The 26,953-nt window shown below is 46.4% G+C and overlaps 1 protein-coding gene across 1 annotated transcript in view; it reads right to left on the reverse strand.

The window, feature by feature from the left end:
* LOC134932306 (guanylyl cyclase-activating protein 1-like) overlaps positions 1 to 26,953 on the reverse strand; it is a 236,832-nt gene that overhangs the window by 183,029 nt on the left and 26,850 nt on the right. The window contains exon 2 of the mRNA XM_063926621.1: positions 20,379 to 20,528. Coding sequence (XP_063782691.1) covers positions 20,379 to 20,528 — 150 coding nt within the window. The remainder of the gene's footprint in view (positions 1 to 20,378; positions 20,529 to 26,953) is intronic.

The following is a 26,953-nucleotide window of genomic DNA, read 5'->3' on the forward strand; positions in this document are numbered from 1 at the left end:
TGACAGTGTCCACCAGGTCCGTTATATACAGTATATTATATATATATATATATATATATATATATATATAAGCAGTACGGTAGGCCACGGCTGTACCTACCTCTGTGTCGTCAGTGCACTCGTCGTCCATAAGTAATATACTATACTATCCATCCATCTACATTGTATACCTGTGGTGGGTTTTTTTTTTCTTCATACTAGTTTAGCAGTCTGCTGACAGTGTCCACCAGGTCCGTTATATACAGTATATTATTATATATATAAGCAGTACGGTAGGCCATGGCTCTACCTACCTCTGTGTCGTCAGTGCACTCGTCGTCCATAAGTAATATAATACTATACTATCCATCCATCTACATTGTATACCTGTGGTGGTTTTTTTTTCTTCATACTAGTTAAGCAGTCTGCTGACAGTGTCCACCAGGTCCGTTATATACAGTATATTATATATATAAGCAGTACGGTAGGCCACGGCTGTACCTACCTCTGTGTCGTCAGTGCACTCGTCGTCCATAAGTAATATAATACTATACTATCCATCCATCTACATTGTATACCTGTGGTGGGTTTTTTTTTCTTCATACTAGTTTAGCAGTCTGCTGACAGTGTCCACCAGGTCCGTTATATACAGTATATTATATATATAAGCAGTAAGGTAGGCCACGGCTGTACCTACCTCTGTGTCGTCAGTGCACTCGTCGTCCATAAGTAATATAATACTATACTATCCATCCATCTACATTGTATACCTGTGGTGGGTTTTTTTTTCTTCATACTAGTTTAGCAGTCTGCTGACAGTGTCCACCAGGTCCGTTATATACAGTATATTATATATATAAGCGGTACGGTAGGCCACGGCTGTACCTACCTCTGTGTCTTCAGTGCACTCGTCGTCCATAAGTAATATAATACTATACTATCCATCCATCTACATTGTATACCTGTGGTGGGTTTTTTTTTCTTCATACTAGTTTAGCAGTCTGCTGACAGTGTCCACCAGGTCCGTTATATACAGTATATTATATATATATATATATATATATATATATATATATAAGCAGTACGGTAGGCCATGGCTGTACCTACCTCTGTGTCGTCAGTGCACTCGTCGTCCATAAGTAATATAATACTATACTATCCACCCATCTACATTGTATACCTGTGCTGGCTTTTTATTTCTTCATACTAGTTTAGCAGTCTGCTGACAGTGTCCACCAGGTCCGTTATATACAGTATATTATATATATATAAGCAGTACGGTAGGCCACGGCTGTACCTACCTCTGTGTCATCAGTGCACTCGTCGTCCATAAGTAATATAATACTATACTATCCATCCATCTACATTGTATACCTGTGGTGGGTTTTTTTTCTTCATACTAGTTTAGCAGTCTGCTGACAGTGTCCACCAGGTCCGTTATATACAGTATATTATATATATATATAAGCAGTACGGTAGGCCACGGCTGTACCTACCTCTGTGTCGTCAGTGCACTCGTCGTCCATAAGTAATATAATACTATACTATCCATCCATCTACATTGTATACCTGTGGTGGCTTTTTTTTTTTCTTCATACTAGTTTAGCAGTCTGCTGACAGTGTCCACCAGGTCCGTTATATACAGTATATTATATATATAAGCAGTACGGTAGGCCACGGCTGTACCTACTTCTGTGTCGTCAGTGCACTCGTCGTCCATAAGTAATATAATACTATACTATCCATCCATCTACATTGTATACCTGTGGTGGGTTTTTTTTTTCTTCACACTAGTTTAGCAGTCTGCTGACAGTGTCCACCAGGTCCGTTATATACAGTATATTATATATAAGCAGTACGGTAGGCCACGGCTGTACCTACCTCTGTGTCGTCAGTGCACTCGTCGTCCATAAGTAATATAATACTATACTATCCATCCATCTACATTGTATACCTGTGGTGGGTTTTTTTTTCTTCATACTAGTTTAGCAGTCTGCTGACAGTGTCCACCAGGTCCGTTATATACAGTATATTATATATATAAGCAGTAAGGTAGGCCACGGCTGTACCTACCTCTGTGTCGTCAGTGCACTCGTCGTCCATAAGTAATATAATACTATACTATCCATCCATCTACATTGTATACCTGTGGTGGGTTTTTTTTTCTTCATACTAGTTTAGCAGTCTGCTGACAGTGTCCACCAGGTCCGTTATATACAGTATATTATATATATAAGCGGTACGGTAGGCCACGGCTGTACCTACCTCTGTGTCGTCAGTGCACTCGTCGTCCATAAGTAATATAATACTATACTATCCATCCATCTACATTGTATACCTGTGGTGGGTTTTTTTTTCTTCATACTAGTTTAGCAGTCTGCTGACAGTGTCCACCAGGTCCGTTATATACAGTATATTATATATATATATATAAGCAGTACGGTAGGCCACGGCTGTACCTACCTCTGTGTCGTCAGTGCACTCGTCGTCCATAAGTAATATAATACTATACTATCCATCCATCTACATTGTATACCTGTGCTGGCTTTTTTTTTTCTTCATACTAGTTTAGCAGTCTGCTGACAGTGTCCACCAGGTCCGTTATATACAGTATATTATATATATAAGCAGTACGGTAGGCCACGGCTGTACCTACCTCTGTGTCGTCAGTGCACTCGTCGTCCATAAGTAATATAATACTATACTATCCATCCATCTACATTGTATACCTGTGGTGGTTTTTTTTTCTTCATACTAGTTTAGCAGTCTGCTGACAGTGTCCACCAGGTCCGTTATATACAGTATATTATATATATATAAGCAGTACGGTAGGCCACGGCTGTACCTACCTCTGTGTCGTCAGTGCACTCGTCGTCCATAAGTAATATAATACTATACTATCCATCCATCTACATTGTATACCTGTGCTGGCTTTTTTTTTTCTTCATACTAGTTTAGCAGTCTGCTGACAGTGTCCACCAGGTCCGTTATATACAGTATATTATATATATAAGCAGTACGGTAGGCCACGGCTGTACCTACCTCTGTGTCGTCAGTGCACTCGTCGTCCATAAGTAATATAATACTATACTATCCATCCATCTACATTGTATACCTGTGGTGGGTTTTTTTTCTTCATACTAGTTTAGCAGTCTGCTGACAGTGTCCACCAGGTCCGTTATATACAGTATATTATATATATATAAGCAGTACGGTAGGCCACGGCTGTACCTACCTCTGTGTCGTCAGTGCACTCGTCGTCCATAAGTAATATAATACTATACTATCCATCCATCTACATTGTATACCTGTGGTGGCTTTTTTTTTTCTTCATACTAGTTTAGCAGTCTGCTGACAGTGTCCACCAGGTCCGTTATATACAGTATATTATATATATAAGCAGTACGGTAGGCCACGGCTGTACCTACCTCTGTGTCGTCACTGCACTCGTCGTCCATAAGTAATATAATACTATACTATCCATCCATCTACATTGTATACCTGTGGTGGGTTTTTTTTTCTTCATACTAGTTTAGCAGTCTGCTGACAGTGTCCACCAGGTCCGTTATATACAGTATATTATATATATAAGCAGTACGGTAGGCCACGGCTGTACCTACCTCTGTGTCGTCAGTGCACTCGTCATCCATAAGTAATATAATAATATACTATCCATCCATCTACATTGTATACCTGTGGTGGGTTTTTTTTTCTTCATACTAGTTTAGCAGTCTGCTGACAGTGTCCACCAGGTCCGTTATATACAGTATATTATATATATATATATATATATATATATATATATATATATATATAAGCAGTACGGTAGGCCACGGCTGTACCTACCTCTGTGTCGTCAGTGCACTCGTCGTCCATAAGTAATATACTATACTATCCATCCATCTACATTGTATACCTGTGGTGGGTTTTTTTTTTCTTCATACTAGTTTAGCAGTCTGCTGACAGTGTCCACCAGGTCCGTTATATACAGTATATTATTATATATATAAGCAGTACGGTAGGCCATGGCTCTACCTACCTCTGTGTCGTCAGTGCACTCGTCGTCCATAAGTAATATAATACTATACTATCCATCCATCTACATTGTATACCTGTGGTGGTTTTTTTTTCTTCATACTAGTTAAGCAGTCTGCTGACAGTGTCCACCAGGTCCGTTATATACAGTATATTATATATATAAGCAGTACGGTAGGCCACGGCTGTACCTACCTCTGTGTCGTCAGTGCACTCGTCGTCCATAAGTAATATAATACTATACTATCCATCCATCTACATTGTATACCTGTGGTGGGTTTTTTTTTCTTCATACTAGTTTAGCAGTCTGCTGACAGTGTCCACCAGGTCCGTTATATACAGTATATTATATATATAAGCAGTAAGGTAGGCCACGGCTGTACCTACCTCTGTGTCGTCAGTGCACTCGTCGTCCATAAGTAATATAATACTATACTATCCATCCATCTACATTGTATACCTGTGGTGGGTTTTTTTTTCTTCATACTAGTTTAGCAGTCTGCTGACAGTGTCCACCAGGTCCGTTATATACAGTATATTATATATATAAGCGGTACGGTAGGCCACGGCTGTACCTACCTCTGTGTCTTCAGTGCACTCGTCGTCCATAAGTAATATAATACTATACTATCCATCCATCTACATTGTATACCTGTGGTGGGTTTTTTTTTCTTCATACTAGTTTAGCAGTCTGCTGACAGTGTCCACCAGGTCCGTTATATACAGTATATTATATATATATATATATATATATATATATATATAAGCAGTACGGTAGGCCATGGCTGTACCTACCTCTGTGTCGTCAGTGCACTCGTCGTCCATAAGTAATATAATACTATACTATCCACCCATCTACATTGTATACCTGTGCTGGCTTTTTATTTCTTCATACTAGTTTAGCAGTCTGCTGACAGTGTCCACCAGGTCCGTTATATACAGTATATTATATATATATAAGCAGTACGGTAGGCCACGGCTGTACCTACCTCTGTGTCATCAGTGCACTCGTCGTCCATAAGTAATATAATACTATACTATCCATCCATCTACATTGTATACCTGTGGTGGTTTTTTTTTCTTCATACTAGTTTAGCAGTCTGCTGACAGTGTCCACCAGGTCCGTTATATACAGTATATTATATATATATATAAGCAGTACGGTAGGCCACGGCTGTACCTACCTCTGTGTCGTCAGTGCACTCGTCGTCCATAAGTAATATAATACTATACTATCCATCCATCTACATTGTATACCTGTGGTGGCTTTTTTTTTTTCTTCATACTAGTTTAGCAGTCTGCTGACAGTGTCCACCAGGTCCGTTATATACAGTATATTATATATATAAGCAGTACGGTAGGCCACGGCTGTACCTACTTCTGTGTCGTCAGTGCACTCGTCGTCCATAAGTAATATAATACTATACTATCCATCCATCTACATTGTATACCTGTGGTGGGTTTTTTTTTTCTTCACACTAGTTTAGCAGTCTGCTGACAGTGTCCACCAGGTCCGTTATATACAGTATATTATATATAAGCAGTACGGTAGGCCACGGCTGTACCTACCTCTGTGTCGTCAGTGCACTCGTCGTCCATAAGTAATATAATACTATACTATCCATCCATCTACATTGTATACCTGTGGTGGGTTTTTTTTTCTTCATACTAGTTTAGCAGTCTGCTGACAGTGTCCACCAGGTCCGTTATATACAGTATATTATATATATATATATATAAGCAGTACGGTAGGCCACGGCTGTACCTACCTCTGTGTCGTCAGTGCACTCGTCGTCCATAAGTAATATAATACTATACTATCCATCCATCTACATTGTATACCTGTGGTGGTTTTTTTTTTCTTCATACTAGTTTAGCAGTCTGCTGACAGTGTCCACCAGGTCCGTTATATACAGTATATTATATATATATATATATATATATATATATAAGCAGTACGGTAGGCCACGGCTGTACCTACCTCTGTGTCGTCAGTGCACTCGTCGTCCATAAGTAATATAATACTATACTATCCATCCATCTACATTGTATACCTGTGGTGGGTTTTTTTTTCTTCATACTAGTTTAGCAGTCTGCTGACAGTGTCCACCAGGTCCGTTATATACAGTATATTATATATATAAGCAGTACGGTAGGCCACGGCTGTACCTACCTCTGTGTCGTCAGTGCACTCGTCGTCCATAAGTAATATAATACTATACTATCCATCCATCTACATTGTATACCTGTGGTGGCTTTTTTTTTTCTTCATACTAGTTTAGCAGTCTGCTGACAGTGTCCACCAGGTCCGTTATATACAGTATATTATATATAAGCAGTACGGTAGGCCACGGCTGTACCTACCTCTGTGTTGTCAGTGCACTCGTCGTCCATAAGTAATATAATACTATACTATCCATCCATCTACATTGTATACCTGTGGTGGCTTTTAGTTGTGCGCAAAATATGGAGAACAAAAATGTGGAGGTTAAAAAAATAGGGAAAGATCAAGATCCACTTCCACCTCGTGCTGAAGCTGCTGCCACTAGTCATGGCCGAGACGATGAAATGCCATCAACGTCGTCTGCCAAGGCCGATGCCCAATGTCATAGTACAGAGCATGTAAAATCCAAAACACAAAAGATCAGTAAAAAAATGACCCAAAAATCAAAATTAAAAGCGTCTGAGGAGAAGCGTAAACTTGCCAATATGCCATTTACGACACGGAGTGGCAAGGAACGGCTGAGGCCCTGGCCTATGTTCATGGCTAGTGGTTCAGCTTCACATGAGGATGGAAGCACTCATCCTCTCGCTAGAAAAAAGAAAAGACTTGCGGCAAAAGCACAGCAAAGAACTGTGCGTTCTTCGAAATCCCAAATCCCAAAGGAGAGTCCAATTGTGTCGGTTGCGATGCCTGACCTTCCCAACACTGGACAGGAAGAGCTTGCGCCTTCCACCATTTGCACGCCCCCTGCAAGTGCTGGAAGGAGCACCCGCAGTCCAGTTCCTGATAGTGAAATTGAAGATGTCAGTGTTGAAGTACACCAGGATGAGGATATGGGTGTTGCTGGCGCTGGGGAGGAAATTGACAAGTAGGATTCTGATGGTGAGGTGGTTTGTTTAAGTCAGGCACCCGGGGAGACACCTGTTGTCCGTGGGAGGAATATGGCCATTGACATGCCTGGTCAAAATACAAAAAAAATCAGCTCTTCAGTGTGGAATTATTTCAACAGAAATGCGGACAACTGGTGTCAAGCCGTGTGTTGCCTTTGTCAAGCTGTAATAAGTAGGGGTAAGGACGTTAACCACCTCAGAACATCCTCCCTTATACGTCACCTGCAGCGCATTCATAATAAGTCAGTGACAAGTTCAAAAACTTTGGGCGACAGCGGAAGCAGTCCACTGACCAGTAAATCCCTTCCTCTTGTAACCAAGCTCGCGCAAACCACACCACCAACTCCCTCAGTGTCAATTTCCTCCTTACCCAGGAAAGCCAATAGTCCTGCAGGCCATGTCACTGGCAAGTCTGACGAGTCCTCTCCTGCCTGGGATTCCTCCGATGCATCCTTGAGTGTAACGCCTACTGCTGCTGGCGCTGCTGTTGTTGCTGCTGGGAGTCGATCGGCATCCCAGAGGGGAAGTCGGAAGACCACTTGTACTACTTCCAGTAAGCAATTGACTGTCCAACAGTCCTTTGCTAGGAAGATGAAATATCACAGCAGTCATCCTGTTGCAAAGCGGATAACTGAGGCCTTGACAACTATGTTGGTATTAGACGTGCGTCCAGTATCCGCCGTTAGTTCACAGGGAACTAGACAATTGCTTGAGGTAGTGTGCCCCCGTTACCAAATACCATCTAGGTTCCACTTCTCTAGGCAGGCGATACCGAGAATGTACACGGACGTCAGTAAAAGACTCACCAGTGTCCTAAAAAATGCAGTTGTACCCAATGTCCACTTAACCACGGACATGTGGACAAGTGGAGCAGGGCAGACTCAGGACTACATGACTGTGACAGCCCACTGGGTAGATGTATTGCCTCCCGCTGCAAGAACAGCAGCGGCGCACCAGTAGCAGCATCTCGCAAACGCCAACTCGTTCCTAGGCAGGCTACGCTTTGTATCACCGCTTTCCAGAATACGCACACAGCTGAAAACCTCTTACGGCAACTGAGGAAGATCATCGCAGAATGGCTTACCCCAATTGGACTCTCCTGGGGATTTGTGGCATCGGACAACGCCAGCAATATTGTGCGTGCATTACATCTGGGCAAATTCCAGCACGTCCCATGTTTTGCACATACCTTGAATTTGGTGGTGCAGAATTATTTAAAAAACGACAGGGGCGTGCAAGAGATGCTGTCGGTGGCCAGAAGAATTGCGGGACACTTTCGGCGTACAGGCACCGCGTACAGAAGACTGGAGCACCACCAAAAACACCTGAACCTGCCATCATCTGAAGCAAGAGGTGGTAACGAGGTGGAATTCAACCCTCTATATGCTTCAGAGGATGGAGGAGCAGCAAAAGGCCATTCAAGCCTATACATCTGGCCACGATATAGGCAAAGGAGGTGGAATGCACCTGTCTCAAGCGCAGTGGAGAATGATTTCAACGTTGTGCAAGGTTCTGCGACCTTTTGAACTTGCCACACGTGAAGTCAGTTCAGACACTGCCAGCCTGAGTCAGGTCATTCCCCTCATCAGGCTTTTGCAGAAGAAGCTGGAGGCATTGAAGGAGGAGCTAAAACAGAGCGATTCCGCTAGGCATGTGGGACTTGTGGATGGAGCCCTTCATTCGCTTAACCAGGATTCACGTGTGGTCAATCTGTTGAAATCAGAGCACTACATTTTGGCCACCGTGCTCGATCCTAGATTTAAAACCTACGTTGGATCTCTCTTTCTGGTAGACACAAGTCTGCAGAGGTTCAAAGAACTGCTGGTGAGAAAATTGTCAAGTCAAGCGGAACGCGACCCGTCAACATCTCCTCCTTCACATTCTCCCGCAACTGGGGGTGCGAGGAAAAGGCTACGAATTCCGAGCCCACCCGCTGGCGGTGATGCAGGGCAGTCTGGAGCGACTGCTGATGCTGACATCTGGTCCGGACTGAAGGACCTGCCAACGATTACTGACATGTCGTCTACTGTCACTGCATATGATTCTCTCACCATTGAAAGAATGGTGGAGGATTATATGAGTGACCGCATCCAAGTAGGCACGTCAGACAGTCCGTACGTATACTGGCAGGAAAAAGAGGCAATTTGAGGCCCTTGCACAAACTGGCTTTATTCTACCTAAGTTGCCCTCCCTCCAGTGTGTACTCCGAAAGAGTGTTTAGTGCCGCCGCTCACCTTGTCAGCAATCGGCGTACGAGGTTACTTCCAGAAAATGTGGAGAAGATGATGTTCATTAAAATGAATTATAATCAATTCCTCCATGGAGACATTCACCAGCAGCAATTGCCTCCAGAAAGTACACGGGGACCTGAGATGGTGGATTCCAGTGGGGACGAATTAATAATCTGTGAGGAGGGGGATGTACACAGTGAAAGGGGTGATGAATCGGACGATGATGATGAGGTGGACATCTTGCCTCTGTAGAGCCAGTTTGTGCAAGGAGAGATTGATTGCTTCTTTTTTGGTGGGGGCCCAAACCAACCAGTCATTTCAGTCACAGTCGTGTGGCAGACCCTGTCGCTGAAATGATGGGTTCGTTAAAGTGTGCATGTCCTGTTTTTACAACATAAGGGTTTTTGGGAGGGCCCAAGGACAATTCCATCTTGCACCTCTTTTTTCTTTCATTTTTCTTTGCGTCATGTGCTGTTTGGGGAGTATTTTTTGGAAGGGCCATCCTGCCTGACACTGCAGTGCCACTCCTAGATGGGCCAGGTGTTTGTGTCGGCCACTAGGGTCGCTTAGCTTAGTCGTCACACAGCTACCTCATTGCGCCTCTTTTTTTCTTTGCGTCATGTGCTGTTTGGGGAGTATTTTTTGGAAGGGCCATCCTGCGTGACACTGCAGTGTCACTCCTAGATGGGCCAGGTGTTTGTGTCGGCCACTAGGGTCGCTTAGCTTAGTCGTCACACAGCTACCTCATTGCGCCTCTTTTTTTCTTTGCGTCATTTGCTGTTTGGGGAGTATTTTTTGGAAGGGCCATCCTGCCTGACACTGCAGTGCCACTCCTAGATGGGCCAGGTGTTTGTGTCGGCCACTAGGGTCGCTTAGCTTAGTCGTCACACAGCTACCTCATTGCGCCTCTTTTTTTCTTTGCGTCATGTGCTGTTTGGGGAGTATTTTTTGGAAGGGCCATCCTGCCTGACACTGCAGTGCCACTCCTAGATGGGCCAGGTGTTTGTGTCGGCCACTAGGGTCGCTTAGCTTAGTCGTCACACAGCTACCTCATTGCGCCTCTTTTTTTCTTTGCGTCATGTGCTGTTTGGGGAGTATTTTTTTGAAGGGCCATCCTGCGTGACACTGCAGTGCCACTCCTAGATGGGCCAGGTGTTTGTGTCGGCCACTAGGGTCGCTTAGCTTAGTCGTCACACAGCTACCCCATTGCGCCTCTTTTTTTCTTTGCGTCATGTGCTGTTTGGGGAGTATTTTTTGGAAGGGCCATCCTGCCTGACACTGCAGTGCCACTCCTAGATGGGCCAGGTGTTTGTGTTGGCCACTAGGGTCGCTTAGCTTAGTCGTCACACAGCTACCTCATTGCGCCTCTTTTTTTCTTTGCATCATGTGCTGTTTAGGGAGTATTTTTTTGAAGGGCCATCCTGCGTGACACTGCAGTGCCACTCCTAGATGGGCCAGGTGTTTGTGTCGGCCACTTGTGTCGCTTAGCTTAGCCATCCAGCGACCTCGGTGCAAATTTTAGGACTAAAAATAATATTGTGAGGTGTGAGGTGTTCAGAATAGACTGGAAATGAGTGTAAATTATGGTTATTGAGGTTAATAATACTATGAGATCAAAATGACCCCCATATTCTATGATTTAAGCTGTTTTTTAGGGTTTTTTGAAAAAAACACCCGAATCCAAAACACAACCGAATCCGACAAAAAAAATTCGGTGAGGTTTTGCCAAAACGCGTTCGAACCCAAAACACGGCCGCGGAACCGAACCCAAAACCAAAACACAAAACCCGAAAAATTTCCGGTGCACATCACTAATATCTAGCTATCTCCAGGGGCGGAAGTTCCGGAGTCAATGGAGTCGGTCGCCGCCGGGCTTCAGCTCTGAAGGGGGCACTCGGCCTGACCGTCTCCATTGCCTCCTGTTACTTCCGACTCGAGTACAGCCTCTGTGCGCCAGCGGCCAGCTACTCGGAATGTGCTAACCACATCTTGGTTTCCGAGGAGCAGCAGCTTCACTCCAGAATCTCAGCGGGCAGGAGGCGGGGTTTGCAGTCGGTGGGCCCCGCCTCCTGACAGTCTTGCAGTCCATCTACCGGCAGCTCTCTCCTCGCCAGAGTGGCTCATGCCGGGCGGGAAGTACTAGTAATTTGCAGCCCGCGCTCTTTACCTGCTCCCTGCTGTCCTGGAGTCTGCTGGATGGCTGATTTCAGGTGAGGCGTGGCAGCGGAGGCTGCAATGTTTGGGGATCCAAGTGTGTGTATAAAAATAAACAACAAAGATTTTCCCCCACAAAAATAAATAAATAATTATATATATATATATATATATATATATATATATATATACTGTATTGGGCTGTGTATGTGAACAGTATGTATATGGGGCTATGTGTGTGTATGTGTACACTATGTATATGGAGCTATGTGTGTGTATGTGTACAGTATGTATATGGGGCTATGTGTGTGTATGTGTACAGTATGTATGTATATGGAGCTCTGTGTGTGTGTGTGTGTGTGTGTGTGTGTGTGTGTGTGTGTGTGTGTGTGTGTGTGTGTGTGTGTGTGTGTGTACACAGTCTGTATGTATATGGGGCTGTGTGTGTATGTGTACATTATGTATATGGGGCTGTGTGTATGTGTATAGTGTGTATGTATATGGGGCTGTGTGTGTATGTGTACAGTATGTATATGGGGCTATGTGTGTGTATGTGTACAGTATGTATATGGGCCTTATGGGGCTATGTCTGTGTATGTGTACAGTATGTATGTATATGGGGCTGTGGGTGGGTGTATGTGTACAGTATGTATGTATATGGGGCTGTGTGTGTGTATGTGTACAGTATGTATATGGGGCTGTGTGTACAGTGTGTATGTATATGGGGCTGTGTGTGTATGTGTACAGTATGTATATGGGGCTGTGTGTGTATGTGTACAGTATGTATGTATATGGGGCTGTGTGTGTATGTGTACAGTATGTATGTATGTATGTATATGGGGCTGTGTGTGTATGTGTACAGTATGTATGTATATGGGGCTGTGTGTGTGTACAGTATGTATATGGGTGTGTGTGTGTGTGTGTGTGTGTGTGTGTGTGTGTGTGTGTGTGTGTGTGTGTGTGTGTGTGTGTGTGTGTGTGTATACTGGGCTGTGTGTGTGTATGTTCTGTATATGTGAGCTGTCCATGTGCGGACTGGCATATTTGGGGCTGTTTGTGTGCGCGTATGAGGCTGTGCATGTGTGTGTATGGGACTGTGCATGTATGGGGATGTGTGCGCATATGTGGCTGTGTGCAGCGACGGACGTATCGGAGACAATGGAGTTGGGCGCCAGTTCTGAAAGGGGCACCTCGATCTTCTCCATTGCCTCTGTTGAGCTCCCCCAGTCTCTGTGCACCAGCCACTACAGTATGTGTATGAACGGGTGGTATTCATGTGACCGCCGGTCAGCTGACCGACAGTCACATGACCTCCTCCACCAGCCCGGCGGGTCACTGTCCCGATGGTTGGCATGCCGACCAACAGGGACTATTTCCACTCGTGGGTGTCCACGACACCCATAGAGTGGGAATAGAACCCGTGGCGACTGCAGGTCGCCACCGAGCCCACAGCGTGGCAAGCGCAGCGAGCCCGCAAGGGGCTTGCTGCACTCGCCCCTCCCCGCCGGGATCCCGGCGTCGGTAAGCTGACCGGCGGTCAGGAGACCGCCGGTCAGCCGTACTACACCCGTATGAACAGCACTGCGGTGGCAGTGCACAGCAGCATCATTATAGAATCTCAGTGGCTTGGAGGAGGTGAGGTTTGCTGGTAGTATCAGGCAATACGCCCACCTTCCAACAGCCTTGCTGCTCATTTCCCACAGCCCACCAGCTTGCTTCTGCCGACACCCCCCTCGCACCGGCACATGCTGCTTAGGAAGGTTCTCCTGGACGATGCCTTGCATTTATATCTGCTTTACTGTAGGTGAGGAGGCTGTCTGTATATGTAGCTGTTTGCGTGTCTGTGTATAAGTGGGTGTGTGTGTACACAGTATGCGGCAGTTTGTGTATATGTGACTGTAGATGTGGCTGTCTGCATATGTGGCTATGTTTGTATGTGGCTGTGTATATGTGGCTGTGTGTGTGCGCATATGTGGCTGTGTATATGTGGCTGTGTGTGTGCGCGCATATCTGGCTGTGTATATGTGGCTGTGTGTGCGCATATGTGGCTGTGTATATGTGGCTGTGTGTGTGCGCATATGTGGCTGCAAATGAGGTGGGGGGGGGGGGCACACCATTGTCTAATTTGCCTCCGGGCATCTGGTTTGAACTTACGCCCCTGGCTATCTCTACTGTATACCTATGTCTGTCTATATATCTAGCTATCTCTACTGTATATCTATGTCTGTCTATAATATATCTATCTATCTATCTATCTCTACTGTATATCTATGTCTGTCTATTTATCTATTTATTTCTCTACCTCTACAGTATATCTACTGTATGTCTGGGTGTCGTACGGTATGCCGGCGCTCGGGCTCCCGGCGCCCAGCATACCGGCGCCGGGAGCCCGATTGCCGGCATACCGACAGCGTGGCGAGCGCAAAGGAGCCCCTTGCGGGCTAACTGCGCTCGCCACGCTGCGGGCACAGTGGCGCGCCACACTATTTTATTCTCCCTCCAGGGGGGTCGTGGACCCCCACGAGGGAGAATAGTTGTCGTTATGACGGGTGTCGGGATTCCGGCGCCGGTATACTGTGCGCCGGGATCCCGACATTCGGCATACAGAAGACCACCCGTATGTCTGTTTATCTATGCCAATTCCCACCACCTGCCGAGCGATTTGCATTAGTTGCTATCTGTTCTGACTTGCAAGCACTTTTTTTAAAGGGTTCTTTTATATAACTATTGCTGCTATATTTATTTATTTATTTTGTATTGTATTCATTGTTTATGTCTGCAGATTCCCATGTGTGGTTTCTATTAGAACAGACATTTTGGGAGGAGTAGATATGGAAGCAACTAGGTGGGAGGAAGCGATACACAGGGCCCAGTGTGTATGACACCATGCACCCCAGGCCCCAGTATGTGTCACTATGGGGGTCATTCCGACCCGTTCGCATGCAGCACAGGGGGCGTTGTGTGTGTAAGCGTCATTGGTACAGGGGACATTGTGTGTGTGTGTAAGAGTCACTGGTACAGGGGGCGTTACGTGTGTAAGCGTCACTGCTACATGGGGCGTTACGTGTGTAAGTATCACTACTAAAGGGTGCGTTACGTGTGTAAGCAGCACTGGTACAGGGGGCGTTGCGTGTGTAAGAGTCACTGGTACAGGGGGTGTTGCGTGTGTAAGCGTCACCACTACAGGGGGCGTTACGTGTGTAAGCGTCACTGGTACAGGGAGCATTACATGTGTAAGCGGCACTACTACAGGGAGCATTACGTGTATAAGCGTCACTGCTACAGGGTGGCGTTATATGTGCTGTCCCATTGTAAAGTATAGGAGGGCGCAAATATATAGTTTGCAGGGGGCGCCGAAAACCCTAGCACCGGCCCTGACCAGATGCTTCATGCTGCATTACCATATGAAAGGATTGCTGTTGCTTCCAAGTAAGCAGCACCTGTGCTTTCAACAACCAAAAGTTGGCAGATAATTACTGCAGTACTTACCTACTTTTAAATGTGCCCTCCAGGAGATCCCAAAGGTATCATCATGGTGGGTGGTGCATTGCAAATTGTGTCATAATGGCCAAATGATGCTGCTATGTAAATCAAGCCCTCGGACCACCCACATTATGTAAATCATGTCCTCAAGCCATCGGGCCACCCACAGTGACCCTATTATTCTGTGTTCAACAAATATTTTGTAGATCTGATTAGGCCTAAAGTGACAGCTGTATCTAATGCAGAGGCGTAGCTAGGGTTTTTGTAGCCCAGGGCAAGATGTAAAATGTGCCCCCCCCCCCCCCCCAAAAAAAAGCACACAAAAAGAAGCATGTGCGCGCGCCTAAGGCGCGCGCGTCGAAAAATTGGGCGTGGCCACCCTCCAGAAGGGGTGTGGCCACTGAAAATGGCCCACAGTGCCAGTTACATTCCCCCACAGTGCCAGATACAATGCCCCACAGTGCCGGATACATGCCCCACAGTGCCGGTTACATTGCCCCACAGTGCCAGTTACATTGCCCCACAGTGCCAGTTACATTGCCCCACAGTGCCAATTACATTGCCCCACAGTGCCAGTTACATTGCCCCACAGTGCCAGTTACATTGCCCCACAGTGCCGGATACAATGCCCCACAGTGCCGGATACATGCCCCACAGTGCTGGATACATGCCCCACAGTGCCGGTTACATTGCCCCACAGTGCCAGATACAATGCCCCACAGTGCCAGATACAATGCCCCACAGTGCCAGATACAATGCCCCACAGTGCCAGATACAATGCCCCACAGTGCCGGATACATGCCCCACAGTGCCAGTTACATTGCTCCACAGTGCCAGTTACATTGCCCCACAGTGCCAGTTACATTGCCCCACAGTGCCAATTACATTGCCCCACAGTGCCAATTACATTGCCCCACAGTGCCAGATACAATGCCCCACAGTGCCGGATACATGCCCCACAGTGCCAGTTACATTGCCCCACAGTGCCAGATACAATGCCCCACAGTGCCGGATACATGCCCCACAGTGCCGGATACATGCCCCACAGTGCCAGTTACATTGCCCCACAGTGCCAGTTACATTGCCCCACAGTGCCGGATACAATGCCCCACAGTGCCGGATACATGCCCCACAGTGCCCGTTACATTGCCCCACTGTGCCAGATACATGCCCCACAGTGCCAGTTACATTGCCCCACTGTGCCAGATACATGCCCCACAGTGCCAGTTACATTGCCCCACTGTGCCAGATACATGCCCCACAGTGCCAGTTACATTGCCCCACTGTGCCAGATACATGCCCCACAGTGCCAGTTACATTGCCCCACTGTGTCAGATACATGCCCCACAGTTCCAGTCACATTGCCCCACTGTGCCAGATACATGCCCCACAGTGCCAGTTACATGCCCCACAGTGCCAGATACATGCCCCACAGTGCCAGATACATGCCCCACAGTGCCAGGCCCCACTCAGTGCCAGTTACATGCCCCATTTGGTGCCAGATACATGCCCCACTGTGCCCGTGCCCCCCCCCCCCCGTTCACTCACCGGCCGCTTATGTGAGGGGAGGAGAGCGCAGAGCAGCGCCTCTCCTTCCCCTCACCGCTCCGTCCAGGTCTCCCGTCCCGTCTCCGGCGGCTGTGTCTGGCGCCGGTTCGCTAGCCAATCAGAGCTCGCGGACCGGCAGCCAATCAGGAGCCGGTCCGCAAGCTCTGATTGGCTAATGCCGGAGACCGGACACAGCAGCGCTGCTGGCAGCGCTGCTAGTGTTGGCAGCGGCGGTGAGGGGAAGGAGAGACGCTGCGCCCTCCTCCCCTCACATTTAGGGTTGACGGGGGTGAGTGGGGCATGATGCCCTGGCCGCCGGCGGCGCCCCCCTCTCCTGGGCCTGCCAAGGCGCCCAGGGCACGTGCCCCACTCGCCCTACCCTAGATACGCCTCTGATCTAATGGTATACACAACAATAATGCAACTTTGTATTTTGTTGTCCACTGGGTTCGGATGTCTTCATCTGAATTCAGAGAGTGTACGGTGGTGTCTCTGTATTAGAATAAGCAGCAGTGTCTGTGTATTACAATGGGTATGACAATATCCCGATGTCTTCTTGTTAGATTCCAGATATAGCCTTTTATTCTATAGTGTCTTGTTATATATATGTACAGTATGAAAGCATTGCAGCTTGTGATATTTATAAATTCCATACCTAAATTATATCATTTTACATGTGTTCTTATGTCTGCGTATTGGAGAAAATGTCATGTTACTGTAGGTTTAAGTATAGGGATAGTCAGGGACGTAACCAGTACCTTGTGGGCCCCATAGCAACATTTTGGAGGGGTTCTGTCTCAATACTTCTACAGAGACACCTCTTCACAGAGGTTGTTCATTTTATGCCCCATAGTAGTGTCCAAGTTTATTTTATGCCCCACAGTAGTGCCCTAGTTCACATTATGTCACATTTTATGGCTACCAGTACACAGTATACAACACAGTGCCCCAATTCATATTATGACATACAGTGTCATTCAGTTCATATTATGCCACATTACAGTGCCCCAATACATATTATGCCACATTACAGTGCCCCCAATTCATAATATGAATTTGGTAAAGTGCCCTCGTGTTTATTTTATACCACATTACAATGAGAAGGTCCAGGGGCATAACTAGATATATTGTAGAAAGCCAAGGCAAACGTTTGTAAGTGCCACTATGCACCACCCAATGGGGAAAATGTATTTACCACGTGTCTTTGACAGGGAAGATGGGCCCCTCTCAGCTCTGGGTCCCATAGCAGCTGCACTCCCTGCACCTATGGTAGCTACACCCTTGGGGATGGTGCAGTTATGTGATGTCTGAGTACAATTAAAGCGTAAGACACTTGGAAAAAATTACAAATAGGGACATACAACTACAAACTGACATATTTAACACACACTTGCTTACTTTTGAAAAAGCATTTCAGGCAGATTGTGAAAGCAATACCTGTGCCTAGGAAAGGGAATGACTGTTCTAAGCTGCCATAAAATTACTCCTTTCTGCCTGCAAACACCACCCATCCCATTTCACAGAATACCTATAGACATTATGGTTGCTGGATTAAAGATCTGCATAGATTAGTAACATCCTAGGGAATTCAAACCTTCCCTATCAAAACATGTGCGGTGATTCTGCGACATGACTGCAAAAGAACCATGACTAGCCAGTCAATCTGTTTATCTCCTCCCATATATATATAACATGAGTGGGCATGACAAAACTGGGGTGTGACCAGGTGAAATGTTTAAAAGAGTAGCCAGTACAAATACTGCACAGAAAAATACTGTATTATAAGAATGTGTCCAGCACAGAGCTAGATCAAGGAGGCACACAGCCCTCCCCCATCTCTCACCCCGGCCTCTCTCAATACACTGCGGGGAGGGGAAGGCTACTGGTATGCTTACTTACACCATACCTCCCAACTTTGTGACTCAGCTACACGAGATTCTTCGGGCGCCCGAAAGGGGGAGGAGCTTCATAAAAGGGGGTAAAGCTTAGTAAAAGGGGGCATGGCATCACGGGTTCCCCCGCGTCACTGTGGGGGCGTGCCCAGCACTCTCCGAGATGCTGGGCTGCCCCCATGCTCACCCCATCACTGTGAATAGATGTCGTGCGCATGTGCATAATGTGTAATGGGCATTAGGGTGTGTGGCATATTGTGTAATAAGCATTACAGTGTGGCATAATGTGTAAGGGGCATTACGGTGTGTGGTATATTGTGTATTGGCATTACGGTGTGCAGCATAATGTGTAATGGGCATTACGGTGTGTGGCATAATGTGTAATGGGCATTAAGGTGTGTGTGGCATATTGCATAATAGACATTACAGTGTGTGGTATAATGTGTAATGGCCATTACGGTGTGTGGCATATTGCATAACAGACATTATGGTGTGTGGCATAATGTTTAAGGGGCATTAAGGTGTGTAGCATAATGTGTAATGAGAGTACGGTGTGTCGGATAATGTGTAATGGGCATTACGGTGTGTGGCATATTGCGTAATGAGCATTACAGTGTGTGGCATAATGTGTAACGGGCATTACGGTATGTGGCATAATGCGTAATGGGCAATACAGTGTGGCATAATGTGTAAGGGGTATTATGGTGTGTGGCATTTTGTGAAAGGTGCCTTACTAGACGGAGGAAAAATTACAGGGGCATTAATCAGGATTTTCTTTTTGCCTGTGGTGGGCAATGTCTGGGCGTGCAGGGGACCCAAAGAATGAAACCCCTGGCAATGAGCATGGGACACCTGGCAAATGTGGCATAACGTGTAATGGGCATTACGGTGTGTGGCATATTACATAATGGGCAGTTTGTTACTTACATACATGTCCCCAAGACTTATCCACATGCCATCAAACCTAACCACAGGCCTCTTAAATGGCAAAATAACATCCCAGAAATGCTGGGTGAATGGTACTCAGAGGCATATACACTGAAAACTAAATTTTCAGGAGGGGAGCATAGTTCATCCCAAACACTGTTAGGCAGATCTCTGTGGACCAGTCATCCCTGACCATGTTCCGCTATGGTCTACCACAGCGGTGGGTTTTAGTGCCACAGACCACCCATCATGCCCCTTAAATGTCCTTCAGAGTTCCCACATGCCTTCAGACCACCCCATTTTCCACTGAGACCTCCCACATGCACTCCGACCTACCTATATGCCTCTTAAATGCCCCTCAGAACCACAATATATGCTTGTACCTCTGAGTGGGGATGCAGCAGTATGTTTTTTTTTACCTATTCTCTGCACCATCTAGTTCTGTTGGCACAATGGACATTGGTTGCTTTGCTTTCACAGAGCCATACACGATACCTGGCTTGGTGTACTCCGTATGCTAATTGCCATCCTCTGACTCTTCCTGTTACTCACTACCTTGCACTGTTACCCTCTGTCTTTCCCCATCACTCTCTACCTCGCCCTATCACCCACTGTCCTGTGGCATATTTTTAACTTTGCACCTGGGCCTACCACTCACAAGTTCTGCCACTGAGTAGAGGGGATGGTGAGAGAGCACATTCTATAGAGTCTCCTCCTATTCCTCTGCTATGAACTGGAGTGGAACATTAAATTGATCGTCAGCACAGGAAATGATACTGATTGGCTCCCAGCTGTCATTGTCAAGTACTAAAAAATAATAATAATCTCCTGCCTACAGCTATAACAGGGGAGGCGGGACTCCAAAACTTCCAAGGTCACATAGCAGCAGCATCCCCTGAACCCACTATAGGTACGCCCCTGCATACAATGTATTATATCTAGAGTTATTGAGAGTCTTGAATAAGCTCTGCTCGGCACCTTTCCTGTAATCATCTCATACATAGCTCACTCTCACCTTGATTATATTAAGCAATTCATGACGATCAATGCAGCCATTTCCATCCACATCATAGAGTTTGAAATACCAGCGCAGTTTTTGCTCAATTTTTCCACGGAGAACCAGGCTGAGAGCAGCAACATACTCCATGAAATCAATGTATCCATCCTAGAAAAAAAAAAAAAGTATAACTTCCATTAATAGTGATCTACTAATATGTACTGTATATGTAGAGCTGGGTACACACTAAATGAATTTACCAATAAATACACATCGTTATGAGAAATTTGTTTATCATCCAGTGTGTACGCACTATGGGCCTTATTCAGATTGATCGTAGATGTGCAAGAAAACGCACATCTATGATCAATTTCTTTGACATGTGGGGGGACGCCCAGCACAGAGCAAGTCCACCCTGCAAGCTGGATTCAGCACCCCCCCCTGCCCCCTCCCACACACACAGACATGCGAGAGCATCGCACGGCGACGATGCTTTCACATGTTTACAGTAGCTGTGAAGGCTGACGGCTAACCGCCATGTTAAGGGTCGCAGTGGCTGCGCGTGACGTCACACAGCCGCTGCAGCCCGCCCCACAAACGGTCCAGACATGCCTACATTGTCCGGACCGCGCCCCTAAAACAGAGTATTGACGCCCACAAACGTGGCATCAAACCCCCGTTCCCGCCCCCCTCCAGACTTTAAACTGCGTTCTGAAGAGAGCCCAATTTTGGACCTACCACATGCGCGCACCGGCATACACGGTGTCCGGACTCCAGGTCGACAACAAAAAGGTCGACACACCTTAGGTCACCGCCAATTGGTCGACACACCTTAGGTCGACATGGACAAAAGGTCGACATGGACAAAAGGTCGACAGGGACAAGGTCGACATGGAAAAAGGTCGACATGATTTTTTCACAATTTTTTTCTTTTTTGGAACTTTTTCATACTTAACAATCCACGTGGACTACGATTGGAACGGTAATCTGTGCCGAGCGAAGCAGAGCGCAGCGAAGGCACCATGCCCGAAGCATGGCGAGCGAACGCGGTGCACTAATTGGGGTTCCCGGTCACTCCACCTAGAGCTGTTATGTCCCTGGGGTTTGTTATGTCCCTGGGGTTTGTTATGTCCCTGGGGTTTGGCATCTACTCACTTAGGTCTGAGGAGATACTGCTGTATTGACAATTCCTCAATTATTATTCCTTGGGGAGATTGTGTAGGGGAGGGTAATCTTCTCTGCATATTCTTAGCAAAGTTCACCTTAGGTATCTTTATTAAGGGCACAATCTGCATGTCATGGGGTGTCTGTCTGTCTTAATAGCCCGCAGGGTATGTCTGAATTCTGCTGTACTTAACTAATTAAGAAATATTGGGGGTCATTCCGAGTTGATCGCTCGCTAGCAGTTTTTAGTAGCCGTGCAGACGCATTGTCGCCGCCCACTGGGGAGTGTATTTTCGCTTTGCAGAAGTGCGAACGCCTGTGCAGCAGAGCGCCTGCAAAAACATTTTGTGCAAAACTAGACCAGCCCTGAACTTACTGTTCATGTGCGTTGATTCTAACGTTGGAGGGTTGGCTATTGACGTCACACACCCGCCCAGCGTTTGCCCAGCCACGCCTGTGTTTTCCCTAGCACGCCTGCATTTTTCCAAAAACTCCCTGCAAACGGTCAGTTGACACCCACAAATGCCCCTTTCCTATCAATCTTCTTACGGCGGCCAGTGCGAATGACAACGTTGCTAGAACCTGTGCAAAACCACAAAGGCCTTTGTACCCGTACGTCGCGCGTGCGCATTGCAGTGCATACGCACACGCAGAAATACAGATTTTTAACCTGATCGCTGCGCTGCGGACAACGGCAGCTAGCGATCAACTCGGAATGACCCCCATAGTGTGTAAGCTGCTATGTTAGCTGCTGCTCATTCAGGAGGTAATTCAGAGTTGATTGTAGATGTGCTAGATTTAGCACATCTACGATCAGCTGCTCTGACATGCGGGGGAACGCCCAGCACAGGGCTAGTCCGTCCCACATGTCAGGCCCTACCCCCCCCCCCCCCCATCGCACAGTGGAGATGCTTTTGTACCTGACAAGTAGCTCCCTACCAGCGCAGCTCCTGCACGCAGGCAGGGAGCTACTGGCCACTTCTTGGGTCGCAGCGGCTGCGTGTGACATCACGCAGCCGTCGCAGCCCGCCCCCCAACGGTCCGGACATGCCTCTGTTGTCCAGACCATGCCCCACCAATGGTGTTCTAACGCCGTTGGCACGCCCCCTCTCGCCCTGCAACCACCTCTGCCTGATTGATAGCATCTCACTGGGCTGCTGGGGTGCACACGCGCAGTGCGGCCGTTGTGCGTGCACACTCCACACAGTAATTCAGACTGCGATCGCTGCTGCTGCTGCAGTGATCCAGTCTGAATTACCCCCTCAGACGTATCCATAGTGCTGACTCAGCTTCCACTGTCCAAACACCTCAAGAGGCAGGATTGCAGGCATCTATGACTGGCTGTCACTGATTGGCTCCTCCTCCCAGACCACCTTAGGATGTGGTTCCACTCTCCGGTTCCTCCCCAGCTGTCTGACAGCATCTTTACAGCATTTCCCGCCAGGTTCCAGCTTCACCCTCCATTCCCTAAGGTAATCTCCTCAGTGCCACCGAGAGAGTCCTGCAAGAATTATTGAACAGCTGGCTCCAACTGTCGCTACACAAACTGCCAATGGCACCTCTTCAGTGCCAGGGATACTGCATAAGTCCAGGAACACATCAGAATGATGTGTTCCTAGCTGATCCAATGGATGACAGGATGATATATTGCGTTGTGTGTGTACACACTATACTATGCAGTGGATGATGGTGTGATGTACTTTGCCAGGCTGCCGTCCTGCTACCTTCATGGCAGAACCCATTCACACACGCAAAGCCAGAGAATGATGAGAGCAGTAGTGTGGCACAGAATGATATACCTCCTACTGACTTAGGATATTTTGTTGAACCAGTTGATCATCTGCCTGATCTTGAAGTCAGAAAAGAGATCTTTGCCTTACAGCTGCTATGTAAACCGTCCAGTCCCTCCAGTAAACCCAGTGCCTTTGGTTTCTGACGTAACATTAGCTAAAAACCTCTCAACTGTTTAACAGCAGGAGGCTAAAGAATTTCTCATAAGAAACAGAGTTTGTTTCAGACATACCGGGTAAAACAACAGTAATTAAACATGACATAATCACTGACCAAGGGGTTAAGGTTAACCTGGAGCCATATGGATTACCAGACGCCCAATGGGAATCAGTGTCTAGATACATTTTAAAAATCTTGGAGTTAGGGGTAATTGAAGAGTCACATAGTGAGTGGTCACCTCCCGTTGTGCTTATTCTGAAACCAGATGGGAGTTTGTGTATCTGCAATGATTTACGTAAGTTGAATAATGTGTCGAAGCTCAATGTCTACCCAATGTCTCTGGTGGATAAACGTATAAAAATGTAAGAAACAGCAAGGTACTTGACCACTCTAGACTTAACTAAAGGGTATTGGCAAGTGTTGTTAACCTAGAATCCCAAAGAAAAGTACTTGAAGGGTTGTTCCAATACAAGATGCTGCCAGTTGGATTACATGGGACTCCCTCCACCTTTTAAAGGATGATGGATAGAATTCTAAGGCCCCATAGACAGTATGCTGCTGCTTATATGGATAATGTAATCATCTATAGTTCTGATTGGCAGTCTCACTTACCCAGAGTACAGGCGGTGTTAGACTCCATCCGTAAGGCAGGATTGACAGTCAACCCAAAAAAAGTTGTCTAGCAATTGAAGAAGTATCTTGGATATACCATCGGCAGAGGTTTGATAAAGCCCCAACGTAATAAAATGAAGGCAATACAAAATTGGACACGACCCCCAAATAAGGAGCAGGTGAGAGCGTTCCTGTGAATCACAGGTTATTATAGAAGGTTTATACCCAATTTTGCCACCATTGCAGTCCCACTGACAGACCTTACCAAGGGCAAACAGAAAGTTATGGTAAAATGGAGTCCTGAAGCAGAAAAGGCTTTTCAGGAATTGAAGGTAGCATTGAGTACCCAGCCAGTTCTGATGATGCCTGACTTTCAATTTGTGGTGCAAGCGGATACATTGGATAGGTGCAGTCCTGTCCCAGAACAAAGAGGGTGAAGAACATTAAGCAAAAAGTTTAATGAACATGAAAGAAACTATGCCACTGCAAGAAGGAAGTATTGTCAATAAAGTGAGCATTAGAAGCTCTCAGGAACCACTTGCTGGGAAGAAAATTCAGGTTGATCACTGATCATGCCCCTGTTAAATGGATGTCTAAGAATAAACAGAGCGATGGGAGAATAACAAGGTGGTTCATGACATTGCAAAACTTTACATTTTCAGTAGAGCACAGGCCAGGAATCTAACTGGCCAATGCAGATGCTTTGTCTCATGTGTTTTGTCTGCAGTTGTTCTGCCCCACAGGTTGAAACAAAGGTGGGGGGGAGGAATATGTGATAAAAGCACTGGTATAATGATAAACAGTAGATATGATTGTTGCAGGTTTTTGACATACATCATTTAAACCCCCAGAAAATGTCTGTTTTGCTAAATAGACTTCAGTAGAGTTTGGGGTTTTGGTAAAAGCTGGATAATGAGTGCTGTGGGTATGGGCGTTAGAGGGAAGGGAAGGCTCCACCCATAAAGCCCATTTTTGTTTTTTATGCCTTCATCCTGAGACATACTTGCCTACCTGACCCTCTCCATGAGGGAGAAAATGCTCTGTTCCTGGACTTTCCTGGTAATGTATGATTGCCATCATCTGTGGTGAAACACCTTTCTTATCAATTAACTAGCTCACCACAGGTGATGGCAATCATACATTACCAGGAAAGTCCAGGAACAGAGCATTTTCTCCCTCATGGAGAGGGTCAGGTAGGCAAGTATGTCTGAGAGCAGGCTAATTAGTGCCTGCACTTGTAAGAGGCTAATATAAGCTGTGTCAGTGATTGGCTCGGTGTCAATACCTGGTGAACAGGCAGTAGGCCTGTGATGAGACACTGATTTACTGACTGTAAGTACTGTGCATATGCCTGTGTTTGTGGTAATGGCATTAGGTCCTACCACTCTGACAGAGAGAATCTGTTATGTTTAGTTAGTGCCCAGACGGGCTAGGATTTATTTTTATGTTTTGTTTTTGTACTGGATAATAAAACTAGCCACTGCTAGATTGCATGCGGCCCCCCCAAAGAAATGCCACCCCACACCATTACTGACCCACTGCCAAACCGGTCATGCTGGAGGATGTTGCAGGCAGCAGAATGTTCTCCTTGGCGTCTCCAGACTCTGTCACGTCTGTCACATGTGCTCAGTGAGATCCTGCTTTCATCTGTAGAGCACAGGGCGCCAGTGGCGAATTTGCCAATCTTGGTGTTCTCTGTCAAATGCCAAACGTCCTGCACGGGGTTGGGCTGTAAGCACAACCCCCACCTGTGGACGTCGGGCCCTCATACCACCCTCATGGAGTCTGTTTCTGATCGTTTGAGTAGACACATGCACATTTGTGGCTTGCCGGAGGTCATTTTGCAGGGCTCTGGCAGTGTTCCTCCTGTTCCTCCTTGCACAAAGGCGGAGGTAGCGGTCCTGCTGCTGAGTTGTTGCCCTCCTACGGCCTCCTCCACGTCTCCTGATGTACTGGCCTGTCTCCTGGTAGCGCCTCCATGCTCTGGACACTACGCTGACAGACACAGCAAACCTTCTTGCCACAGCTCGCATTGATGTGCCATCCTGGATGAGCTGCACTACCTGAGCCACTTGTGTGGGTTGTAGGGAGGTCATACAGGCACGTGGAGGCCACACACACTACTGAGCCTCATTTTGACTTGTTTAAATGACATTACATCAAAGTCGGATCAGCCTGTAGTGTGTTTTTCCACTTTAATTTTGAGGGTGACTCCAAATCCAGACCTCCATGGGTTAATAAATTTGATTTCCATTGTTAATTTTTGTTTGATTTTGTTGTCAGCACATTCAACTATGTAAAGAACAAAGTATTTAATAAGAATATTTAATTCATTCAGATCTAGGATGTGTTATTTTAGTGTTCCCTTTATTTTTTTGAGCAGTGTATATTTCAGCATTTTCCCACGTAGTAAACCTGCAAGTAAAGTGTGGTAACCAATAGATTCTGCGTTATATGCCAGAATCTATGAGTTTCCTGGGTGTTAAGTCCCATAGGATGCAGCTCCTGAGGTGATAAGGAAAAATCTGCATTAAATGCACCCTCTGGGGCTTAATACACGGGGTAGCCAGCCTCACTTGAATGGCTCCAGGTTATTAGATGTGGGACTGAATATTCCCCTAAATGAAGCAGAAAGGTAATATTTTGTAGACAGAACATCCTAAAACATTAGATAGACGCTTCAGTAATTACTGCTAATTATCTAGCATCTACAGTATCTTAATCTGCAGCAATTAATCATTATCATTGTCACAGTTCAGTTCAAACCAGAGAACATTGGGGGTAATTCATAACTAATCATAGCAGCAAATTTGTTAGCAGTTCGGCAAAACCATGTGGACTGCAGTTGTTGCAGATATAACATTTGC

Source organism: Pseudophryne corroboree, chromosome 6, assembly GCF_028390025.1.
Source record: "Pseudophryne corroboree isolate aPseCor3 chromosome 6, aPseCor3.hap2, whole genome shotgun sequence".
Classification (NCBI taxonomy): domain Eukaryota; kingdom Metazoa; phylum Chordata; class Amphibia; order Anura; family Myobatrachidae; genus Pseudophryne; species Pseudophryne corroboree.